Raw genomic sequence first — 12,748 nt, 5'->3', positions numbered from 1 at the left:
CATGTGCACCTCCAACTCTGTACCATTGAACCTGTACTTTCTTATAGACTAAATCTTCATCTGTTACCAGCAAGAATGTGCCAACCACAGGGCAAATTTGTGTATATGGCATACATATGCAATAACTAACTCTTAAATGTGTAAGCTTCAAGGCCAAACTACTATAGTGAGTACACTAACTAAACTGAAATTGGGAGTATAACGCATGTGATATAAACAGGAGTATAAGCTGTGATCTGTATGTACTGCTGGATGTCATGGTTTATTCATGTTAATAGGTACTGTGCCTTATAGATGCAGTGTGCAGGTACTGTATTGCGCTTATATTTTTGAGCTTGCCTCTAATAACAAGCTATGCAAAGTGGTCATTGATCCTACAAATGCCTGATTTGTACCAAAAATATTGCTATGCAAATTTCAAATCCATACAAACCATTTTTAAAAAAGTATGCGTCACCAGTAATCCACATTGGGTTAACTGTCTTGCCTAACCAAATATGACTTTAAATCCAATCTATCACATTCTGGCGTGTTTGCAAAGATTCAAGGTCTGCTTCGCTTTTCAGTGGACGTGGGGAAGGTAGATTTTAGTTCCCTGAATATGTTTCTTCTGCAAGATCCTCTTCAGCTCCTGGCACTTCATCTGCCAAGAACAGACATCGGAGAATTCAGCAAACAAGTGCCTTTTTCCCATCAGCCAGCACTAGTGGCAGCTGGGGACTTGAAGGACCACTATAGTGCCAGAACAACACTCGTTTTCCTGACACTATAGTGCCCTGAGGGTGCCCCCACCCTCAGGGTCCCCCTCCCGCCGGGCTCTGGGGGGAGGAAGGGGTTAAACTTACCTCTTTCTCCAGCGCCGGGCAGGGAGCTCTCCTCCTCTTCGGCTGAATGCGCATGCTCGGCAAGAGCCGCGCGCGCATTCAGCCAGTCTCATAGGAAAGCAGTTACAATGCTTTCCTATGGATGCTGGCGTCTTCTCACTGTGATTTTCACAGTGATAAGCGCGGAAGCGCCTCTAGCGGCTGTCAATGAGACAGCCACTAGAGGCGGGATTAACCCTAATATAAACATGGCAGTTTCTCTGAAACTGCTATGTTTACAGTGCGGGGTTAATCCTAGATGGACCTGGCACCCAGACCATTTCATTAAGCTGAAGTGGTCTGGGTGCCTATAGTGGTCCTTTAACAGAGCAAGACAGCAGTAGCTCTACCTTTTTGTCAAGCTTTGTCACATTATTTTTTCTAATGCGAATTTCACTGGAATATAGTCAACACGGTCTTTATGAGCATTTAATAAAGAGGTCATCATTATGAAGTGGGGCAGGTGGGGTGACAGAGCGGATTTTATTAAATACCTCCCAAAATTGGTACGTAATGCATATATTCTCAGCCTGAGGAAGAATCAACAGCAAATCAGCATGTGTATGGCACCAGCCAAGCACTGTCCACACACCATCACTTTAAGGATACATAACCTTGTGCTAAGCCACTCACCTGGTCCCCCTACCTACCTAAGTAGGCACATCATCGGTTTCACACCCTCAGACACTTTTTCAGGGTTTCTGACGCCAGACGCTGTAACTCTGCTCCATTTGTTATATCAATAAACCACACACACATTGTGACACTATCACACCCATGTTGCCGCCCACTCATGCTTTGGGGTGTGGCTATCAAGGAAAACACACCAGGCCTATAAATACCAGAGTTTAAAATCTGTTCAGTGCCCTGTTGTGGTTTCCATTCAGGATATAAAAGAGCATTTTTTCTTTATTTTTATGTAATTCTGAATAATAGTTTCTTAATCTAGAATTGTTTTGACTATTCTTAATTCTGTATCCCTGACCTTAGCTAGTTTATTGATTCTATGTACCTCTATAATCCTTGACCTCGGCTTGCTTCTTCACATTTCTATTCCTTGTATTTTGCACCTTAAGCCCAGCCACTCTAAGATCCGGTGATACGTATCTCTTCTACTGTTCTCCTTGTCCTGTGTGGCTTTATTCTGAGTGTTGGGTTATAACTATCCTGACAATCACAAGGGAATGGTGAATTGGATTGGGTTCAGGCAGTGTCTTCTGATGATGTCACACATTGACTCATTCCATTTGGACTGCAGCTGTAAATTGAGTGCTAAACAAATAAATACACAAATAGGCATTATGTGAAAATGCAAACAATATGGTTGCATGTGATCTTACAACAATATTTATAGAATGGGGTGATCTAAATGTTGATTGTAGGAGAAAACATTTTGTTTTGCACTAACAATTTTTAAAGATATTTAAAACTGAGCTGCTACTAGAGTCCCTTTATTATTTCTGTATGAACTAGGGGGCACCCTGTGTAAACACAGACTATAAGTAGTTCACGTGTTTAAAAATAACACTTCACAAGTTCTGGCTATGGCATTGACTCCACAAGTATTGTGTCTCTTAGCATGGGTATTCTACAAGCCCACTCTCATGTCCTGCTGAATCCTCTGACCTGGCTCAGTAATTTTGATCCCATCAGCAGCCTCGGATATTCCAAATACTTTTCCCTGCTCTCCTACAAATGTTCTAAAACAAAAATGTATTTTATCCAATGTTATCTAGATGCTGATCTGTGGTGTTTCTTTTCTTTCTTCTTCTTAAACGCAATACAAAAAGTATCTCCACAGTTCAATGTAAAAACTGTATTGTTGGATGTTTAGGCCTTGTCCATATTTTCCATTTATCTATTTGCACAACTATTAATAACAGAATTTGTGATGGGCTGCCTGCCATGCCCTCAACACAGGAAGCAGAGTTAATTTTAGCACAAGATCTATGTAATATATGACTTACTCCCGCTCCACTTTGATATATACATTTGAAAAGATTTGACAATGACATCATATGTCCGTAGAGAATGTTATACTTTCTGCTTGTGAATTCCTTCCTTTTTTAAAACGGTTAAGGATGTATCCCTCTTTTGAGATGTGATGCATTTGGCCTTTTCAGAACTTTTGCAATGCGTTCATTCTACCCTGTTTAATTGCACACCTAGATATAATATATAAGTTTTAAAGGAAAAATATAGCTTTCCTTTGATAACATATGTATACTAATATAATATTAAATAGGAGTAACATATCAAAAAAAAAAAAAAGTACAACTAAAGAAAACTAACTCAAAATAGATTCAGCTATAGAGTGCTGATATTTAAAATGCCCAATATGTCTAGGATTTCAATTAATCTTTTGAAGTTATAAAACAAATATCGCAGGAAGCAAATTACAGTTGTAAAGTTTGTCAGAATTATTGCTACAAGCTATAACTTTGTCAAATTTGCCATGCTTAGATAAAAAGCAGTCACAGACTCCAAAATCGCTACACAAAAGTTTCTGTGTTTCATTTTGGGTAATTTTACAGATCACACATGTCTCACTACTGTAAACGCACCATATTTTTATTCTGTTACTGTTCGAAGACAATGATACTCCACATTTATAACTTTTCCTCCCAACAATTAATTCTACCTATAATCCAATCCATAATCAATCATCCTACCAATAATACTACTCATAGCGCCTAAACCTGCCCTCAGCCCTTTACCTATGCTGACGTCAGTACTAACATCAGCAGTGGGATTTCCCAGCGCATCCAATACAGAGCTCTCAGAGTACTCTGTACTGTGTCATTGCAGCATGAGAGGAAGAGCTCCCACTTCTCCATCAGCACTTGAACACTGAGATTGGTGCTGGGCAACTTGTAAAGCCCAATACTGATCACTGGACAGAGATGCATGCAAGAAGTTCTGAACCTGGGGATCTCTTAAAAACACTGGGGCAGGCTCAGAATCCTTGCGGCTAGCGTGATCAATCAGCCATGGAGATTTAAAGGGACATGCACCACACTCAATTTAACTGCTACACAGTTAGTGACAGCCCTCCGCTTTTCAATTATATCTTGGGTTCCTGAGTACCAGCAGGGATTTAACCCTGTTTATACTTTTAATGCATGATGTTTTATACCGTCAACATGCTTTAAAAGCCCTGCACGAGAGCATAGTCAGGTGGTTAATCCAGTTGATCCCAAACATATTAGGTTCAAGGCGCCCTTAATATCTCACTATTTTTCCAAGGCACTCCAAGTCAAAATTTCTAGGTTGTATATCTGTACAGCGCTGCGGTATTTACTGGCGCTATAATGTAATGTACAGTGTTGGTGCTTGAAGGAGTGCTTGTATATAGTTATTGAGTTTTAATAATGGGTGTGTCTGAATGTAATGTTCACTTTTAAAAGCAGGTGTACATTTGTGCGAAGTATTTGTGTTTGAATGAATATGTTTGTATATTTTTTTGGAGCTTGAATGCAGGGATGTGTTTGTATGTAATATTTGTGTTAAATTGCAGGAGACTGTTTGTGTGTTGTGCTGGTGTTTGACTGCTTGGATGTATGCACTATTACATGCATACATACACAGATATACATGCACATTAACAGATACACAAATTCATAAAGGCACCGACACAAACATACGCATATACACACACACACACACACACACACAAACATTGATACATGTACACACCATGACATAGATATACACACTGACAAAAAAAAACACAAACCCTTGACATGTACAGAGTAAATAAAAATTATTATTTTTTTTTAACAGATTTGTGTGCGCACATACTAACACAGAAGCACACTGACATATATACACACACACACAGATGCACACCCTGACACACACAATTGATATATTTTTTTTATATCTCCAGCCACCCTCCTGTTAGCTTATCTTGTGTGTCCAGGAGGGTGGCTTGGAGTCCTGCTGGCTTGTGGGAGTGAGAGGTCTGGAGCAGCTCCTGGTGTGTTCCACTCCCCTCATACTGCGGCTGCCTCCTCTTCCTCCTGCACGGTCTCCCTGCACGAGGCTGGGAGGAAGTGACAGGCTGTCACTTTCTCCCTTCCTGCAGACACTATAGAGGCCCGGTTGCGGTTATTTTTGCCGGTGCTATAATTATAGCACCGGGGGACTATTCCGAGGCGCCCCTGAGTGCCCGTCGCGGCACCCCAGAGCACTGAGACACACAGTTTGGGAACCGCTGGTTTAATCTATTTTCTTCTTTTTCCTTTTCATAATATTTTTTTTCTCTCACATTATTCAGAACACAATAGATTGTCATATTAAAACCTATAAATGTAATAAAAAATGTATAAAAGAAAAGTATTTCAGTCAATGTAGGTAGGCGAGCAAGATATTTTCCAAATGTTTTAATTCTATTCTCTTACTGTATCTTTTGTCATCTTCTGTCACTATTCTCCACTCCATTACTTTCCAAAATGGAAATATATATATATATATATATATATATATATATATATATATATATTTTTTTTTTTTTTTTTTTTCCCTCTAATCTTATTAGTAGTTTTGTTTTTTTTCCACTTTATTCTTACTAGTACATTTGTTAATTAGCATGATGATACATTAGCAGCTTTTACTGGTAAGAAGTTCTGCATGCCAGCTGTAACCCTACATTAATAAGTATAGTGCACTGATTTTAAATGGGGTTTATTTTTAAACAAAAATAACAATGTTAGTTATACAAAGATAATTGAAACTAATTTAGCATAAGCAGAATTCCTTTTACGACCCTGGATAACTAGACAAGCATATTCACTAGTATGTAATATGCTTAAGGACACATGACCATAGATAAAAGCAGTCTTTGTCCAACTCATTTCAACTGATGCAGGATTGTATTCAACCAATTCGAACACAAACATGTAGAAATTAAATATAGCAAAATAATACAGCACTATAGTATCAACCTGCCTAACTGTGACACATATAAAATTGTTAATAAAAGAATAATCAAAAATCAGAAGTTTGTTCTTGGGTATACTTTACAATTTATTTTGAGACATTTTATTTTGAAGAAAAGCCAGCGGAATCATGACTAAACCAACCTTTGTTGGCCCAAGGCATTCTTCAGTGAGAGAGACTTCCAAAGCACACCTCTGGTTTTATCTTCATCAACAAATAATGCATGTCTCATTTGGTTACACGTTTTTCTACATGTCTAGTGCATATAACCAGCTAAAGTGACAGATTCATTTAAGTATGGATGCCAAATGTTAACTGCAATTTAAACTAAACTAAAAAGTGAAATTTACACTTCACAACTTTATACTTTACAATGCAACTAGAAAAGCTACAATTTCTGGGGAAATTGTGTGAAGTGTTCTTGCCTCCAGCAGTAGTCTACAACTGGAGTGGGCGGAGTAACTGTTATTATTTATTTAAATAGCACATTTAATTGCAACGTTGTTGCCCGAAGTGCTTCACAGTTACATAAAAACATACAGTTATAAAAACATTAGCAGGTGCAAAAGTCCCTGTCTATGACATCACTTGCTGCTGCAGCCTTGCACAGGTCAGAGTATTTTGGCGGTTGCCATCTTCAAACGGTCATATTTTAGAAAACTATACATCCTACAGCGAAGAGCTTTATATTGTGAGAACCAAAAGACCCAGACCTACATTTTGATGCATAGTATGTCTCTGCAATATTAACAATGAAGGCACAGTCGCAGTTTAGAAATTGCCCTTCAAATGTGAGCTTTGCAGAGTGGAGTTTCAATGAATGTCAATGGACGGCATGAGTTGCAAACAAATGGTCATATTGCGAAAACTATCAGGACTATGTACTTAGCTGTGGACATTTTTAGTGGCAGCAGGGATTGCGGAACGTTTTGATATAAGATTTGTGTAGGTGGGCCTGAAAATGAGGGAGTGGTGGCAGTTTAGAAATCATGTCCTGATTTTTCAGCTTTTGACAGCTCCCACTCTAGCTTTGCCATTCATTCCTATGGGACCAATTTTGCCTCGAGAACGACGTTATTCCGTGAACCATTCGGCGAAACGTTCCACAAAGTAATAGCAATCCGATCGGGAATAATCCGCACGTTTTGGTATATTTTTGTCTATGTAGTATAAAAACTGTGGGAGGAGTTAGGGTGGCAAATTTGGCTATAATAATAATAATAATAATAATAATACTATATATGTGAGATAACAGTAAGTGGTCTTGCTATGCAAGAACACTTAATTATGTGTTTAAATGGGCATACTGTAAACCATAACCGTTATATTGTATTGCAGTGGTTTTGGTGCAAAACTGTGCATCCCTCCTTTGTGTCAGTTCCAGAAGTTTGGCAAATTAGGGCTCTCCCGTCTGCAGCATACACGTTGGCATATCTATTATCTAATCAGTGTGTGGCTGGGAGAGATGGGTTAACCTATCATTACCACCAAAAGCAACAACTTGAGAAACCTAGCAGTATAGAAACTGCTTTTAAAAAAAGAAAAAACAATTAAGAAATTGGATCTCAACTTTTTCTAGACAAGTCACGTCATAAAGAAAATTTAACAAGACAAGCTTATTTTTGTATCCTTATAGACAGCATATAAATTATGTTTTCTAAACACTTAAACATGCAACATATAGAGAGACGCAAGGACTAGAATATGCAAACATATTTGTCGCACACTGCCAATGTATATAACCAGGTACAGATATACATATGAATGTCCAACTTGTCTGGTTACAATTACGTGTTTGTAAGTCCACTCATTGAACAGTGCTACGGAACTTGTTGGCGCTATATAAATAATAATAATGGAGCACCTTATATATGCACAGATACAATAGATGCAGTCCTTCAAGCTCACATAGGCCAAGTAGTAGTCAGAAACTGATGTTTGGCTTCTGTTAGCCATCGCCTTATGCCTAGGGTGTTGATTGGGAGAGAGGCTAGTGTCACAGGTATCCAGCTAGGAGTGTGGATATAAGGCTTGGTGAGAATCCATAAAGATAAAAAGGCTAGAATGTTGTTTATGAGACAGGCATTCTGAATGTTGAGTGCAGATACACAATAGGAAAATCTAGTTGGTGTAGGAGCTAAATGCCCAACTGGTCAATGAAATGCCTTAAAAGTGACGAGGAAGTCCAACCTTCGTTAAGTCTCTGGGAACCTAATTAATATGCACAACGGTCACTGAGCATGCATACAAACTTACCCATAGGAAAGCATTTAATCAGTGATTCACGTTTCTGGATTTTACTTGGTCAGTGCAGATGAAGAGCTTCTAGTGCTTTTCTGCTGCACGGTCATACTGACAGCCACTAGACGTGGACTTAATCCTGCAATGTAAGCATTGCAATTTCTAAAACAACTGCTGTGCTTTATATTGCAGGGTTACAAGGACAGACCTCTTTATTGAGATGAAGTAGTCGGGCTGACTAGCGTGTCCCTTTAATAAGAAAGATCAGCCCATCCATTGCAAGTTTTACAGTTTACGATTATAGCAGAGGCAGTGCATACAGAAAACAAGGACCACAAAATTGGAAGGGTCAGCCTACCCACTGTAAGTTTAACCCTCCCTCACTGTATTACAGTTTACTACTGTGGCAGAGGCAGCGCATGCATAGAACAAGTACCACAAAGCATGGTCGAAGATGGTCGAAGATACGACAATAAAGACCAGCCAAAACACACAAGTTTATTCAGATATAACCCTGGAAACTAACATATTCCCAGCTGGAAAAAGTAGTTATCCACATTGCACAGGAGTGTTTGAAAGCAGCAGTTTATTGAAATAGTGACTGCATGGCTGATAGCAGGCAAGAATAGTGTTTCACATGAACATGGCACCAGCAGTTTATAGCTCTGAGAGACTGTAGAAACGAGCCCTTCTGCCACTACGCTCACCCAACCCAGGCATCATACACAGAGTACTTATGATCATGTACTAGATTATACCTGCACAGGGAAGTAGACAAATCACTTGCAAATATATAGTTTCACATTTGTTTTAATTTTGGGTTTTTTCCAGATTTCATTATTCTTTGTGATTATGTCATCATCATTCCAAACAACAAATGTAAGTACAAATAATACAAGATTTGCAGGGGTCAGTAACTTTTAGGCCTGGCTAACAGAGATGGATAGATGGATAGATGGATGCACTGCATTTATCAATTACCCAATGCTGATTACCATTATAGAAAACTATGCAGGCATAAATGTGACATTAGAGAAACCTATTATATTAAAAAGAAATATAGTAAAGTTTTAATGGCCATCATTTTCATACAATTACAATAGAAATTCAATTTATAGAATTTTAAATTACTGTTTATAAAGTAAAAATATACAAATTTGATATAGCACACTTCAAAATTAGTAAGTAAACACACAATATTTGCCAATCCAAATTCATTACAAAAATCACGAGGTAAATGTAGAAATACATTTTTACTATATTTAAAAGGCACAGACAAATGCATTCTGTACAATATGCTTGTGTGCCGACGTATAAAATTATTTCAGATTTTGAACACAAACTGTATATTTTCAGAGTCTAAACACTGGGCCAATGATAAAAGTATTATTATTTTTACCCCATTTGTGGAGAGATGTTTTTTACATTTGTAACAATGTATAAGGTAGACTGCAGGCAAAGATGTGCATCAGTCTTGTATTCAGCACCACAAGAATAGAACAGCTCCAGGTCAAACAAATATGGAGTCATAGAATGAGGGGATTCCCTAAATATGCACACAACATACATTTTAAATATTGTTATTTCAATACTCAGCAAAATGAAAAGCAGCTAATGAGAGAGACTGCAGAAATGTTACCCAAATTCCCATGCTCATATAACACATTAGCTACCAGCATATGATAACTGCAATGGAAAAGAGCACAACACTGCTTTAGTATGATCAGCTGCAAGATCTGCATGGTAACCATGATATCTTCATTTAATGCTTGAGCTGTGACTGTATAATATCAGCAACTGGATATATTTTGGATAGTCATAGCTTCCTCTAACCTCCACAGATAACAATAGCATTTGCGGTTTTGAATGGAATCCCCTTACATTGCAGATTTTCTGCCATCAACCGCCAAATAATATATCCAGATCTTTCATTTCAGGCTCTCTGCCTTTGTACGTCACTGAGCTCGAAACTCCAAGACCTCCCATAAAAAAAATAAAAAAAAATCACTAACAGAAAATGAGATCTAGAAGAAGGATGGAGGATGGGCAACGTTTGCCTCTGATCTATAGTAAAGGGCAATCCTTTCAAACACACCATTGATTACACACACACACGTATATATATATATATATATATATATATATATACACACATACATACACACACACACACACACACACACACATTAATTACACAAGATTATATTTTCCATCCACTAGGCAAATATCATTCTATCTACATGAGAATTTAAATGAAAATAGAACATCTATATTATTATCTACTGCTTTATACCATACATATGCCCAAAGCAGATCTTGGAAGAAAACACATACATATACACACACACACACACACACACACACACATATATATATATATATATATATTTAAAATGTTCATAATCTAGTGCTGGAGGGCCTTCATGACCTTAACACATTTTTTTAATAATAAAAAAAAGGGATAATTACTTTTCCTTGTGTATTCAATAGCCCTAAAAATTGCTAATATACATTTCCACTGCAGCATTTACATTCTGTGCAGCACTAAAGGACTAAGGATCTTCTTGCTTTAAAAAATGACTGCAATCTAATCTCGATGGGTGGATTTTCCCAATTCTGTACACACAGAGTGTAGCGTTTATTCACTAAACAGTGAACTGAGGTGAACTGAAGACCTAATTGCAACATTCAAGGTATGACAAATAGCCAAGTAGTGTCTAGAGTTGAGTTGCAATACTGTATATTTTTACAAATCCACTATTTTGGCCTAAATTTTGTAATTAGTTTTTCTAAGTCATTCTAAACTCCATTGTATTCAGTGTGCACATTAAGTGCCAAGACCACTACTTTCTTGTGGAAAAATAAAAAAATTAAATACACACAAAGTCTTGGTATTTTAATGTGTGTAACATGTAGAAGTAGTACTAGCACTAAGAGTGCTGAAAACAATGAGCCTTTAAAATACACACACACACACCTTATCTTCTAGCACAAAAACACAATGCAAATTAAGGAAATTATGTCAAAGTGAGTCTGTTTGAGAACTGCTGAAATAGGAACCAGGTTATACATATAGCATACATCATTTTTCACTCAGCCAATAAATCAGGCACCTATGTGTGTAAGCAAAATACTTCTACTAAGAGTGCAAAATATATGGAATGCCTTGATGTGGAGTCCAAGGATCAATGCACTTCTTACACAACTAAAATGGCAAAGGTTAGTATTTTTAGGCAGGGTAATGATACAGAAAGGCTTGTAATACTGCTTATCCATTGCAAAAATCAGCCTGTTATAAGGACAGAAACATCAGTCACACAATACGGTGTGTGTATGCGTTCTGAATAATTGGCAGTGTGTTGGCATCTGTTTATTGTGTAAAAACATTATTTCCACAACAAAAATAGGTTGATGATGTGTAGTGGGCTAGGAATAAAACACAATCCACACAGCAAATGTAGAAGAAGCATCATATTGAAAGGATATGCAGATAGCACAAATACAAGACTACCCGTAGATACCAAGACATGTGCTAGCTATTTTCAGAGCAAAAAAATATATATAAATATATATATATATATATATATATATATTACAATATTTGTAGGAATGGACACACGGACAGAACCACAACAGCAGGCAGTTGTGGTGTTCCTCTACAGTCATGTACTTTATAGGCAAGGTATTTCAATAAAAAAATGTTTGTTTTTTTTAAATTACCAGGCAGGAGGAGAGTACTGAACATTTTTTTTTTTTAAAGGAAAAAACCCAAAATGCAGCAATCTACATCTATGGTATGCAAGGGCTTAGGTACAGTGATATGGGGGACCCTGGGTAGGCAGGGTATTGGGGATTCGTTGATGCTCAGGTTGGTGTCCCCATATCCAGGTTGCCATTTTGTATGGCCAGGTTGCCGGCTGGAACCCCCCTCTGCTGCTGTCATGTCAAATAGAGGGGGGAGGGCAGGACACAGACAGGAGGGCCTAAATACAAGCTGCCTTACCTGTCAGGACCCCGACGCGAATTTGGTGATCGTGATTAGTGAGGATCATGCCCTCGGTCGCCATCTTCCTTCTTTCCTTCCTGCCGGAGTCGCTCTCACCGGCCGTTCACCGAGCACTGGGAAGCCTGGGCAGAGAGAGAGCCGAGAATCAAGGGAAGCGAGCCGAGCGACGAGCGCATTCACCTCCGGCAAAGGGAAGACAGTGACACTGAGGGGAGGGGGAGGCTGCCAGGCATGAGCTGCAGACAGCCGATAAATGCACAGGAGAATTGTTTTTTGGGATTTTGGGGATGTGGATACTGTAACTGGAGTCCTCAGAACTCCTTTGGACTAGACAAGCAGTGTGACAGAATCTTCGTTTTTGATAGATATAATGAAGAGAAAGTGGCTGTAAAGTGAAGAAATTTAAAAAGCTGTGGTTTTGTTTTAAAGCTTGGGCACAAGGGCAATTTTTGGACTAGAATAAAAGGCAAATACACCTTGGAGGCCCAGGGTGCAAACAGGTACCTTCCATTAAAAACTGGGGAAGAAATAAATCACATTTTAATACTGTTTAAAATAAGCACTAATTATAGAACTCTTTGATCTGAAATGCATAAGCAAACATACATTAACCAAAAATGCAGAAGAAACAATTGTATTTTTTTTTGTTTGAGAAACACGTACGTAAACCCCCAAAAAACTATCACACTGGGGAAAT

At 38.2% G+C, this 12,748-nt stretch overlaps 1 protein-coding gene across 26 annotated transcripts in view; it reads right to left on the bottom strand.

Moving 5' to 3' along the window:
- The window catches only part of GPHN (gephyrin), a 417,472-nt gene extending 405,243 nt beyond the window's left edge, over nt 1-12,229 (bottom strand). For all 26 annotated transcript variants that reach the window (XM_063439077.1, XM_063439080.1, XM_063439078.1 and 23 more), the window contains exon 1: nt 12,049-12,229. In XM_063439077.1, the coding sequence (XP_063295147.1) occupies nt 12,049-12,112 (64 nt within the window). In that variant the 5' untranslated portion in view covers nt 12,113-12,229. The remainder of the gene's footprint in view (nt 1-12,048) is intronic.
- Nucleotides 12,230-12,748: the final 519 nt, after the last annotated feature.

Source organism: Pelobates fuscus, chromosome 13, assembly GCF_036172605.1.
Source record: "Pelobates fuscus isolate aPelFus1 chromosome 13, aPelFus1.pri, whole genome shotgun sequence".
Taxonomy (NCBI): Eukaryota; Metazoa; Chordata; class Amphibia; order Anura; family Pelobatidae; genus Pelobates; species Pelobates fuscus.
Note: the sequence above shows the minus strand (reverse complement) of the source record. Positions and strands in the feature narration are given on the sequence as shown.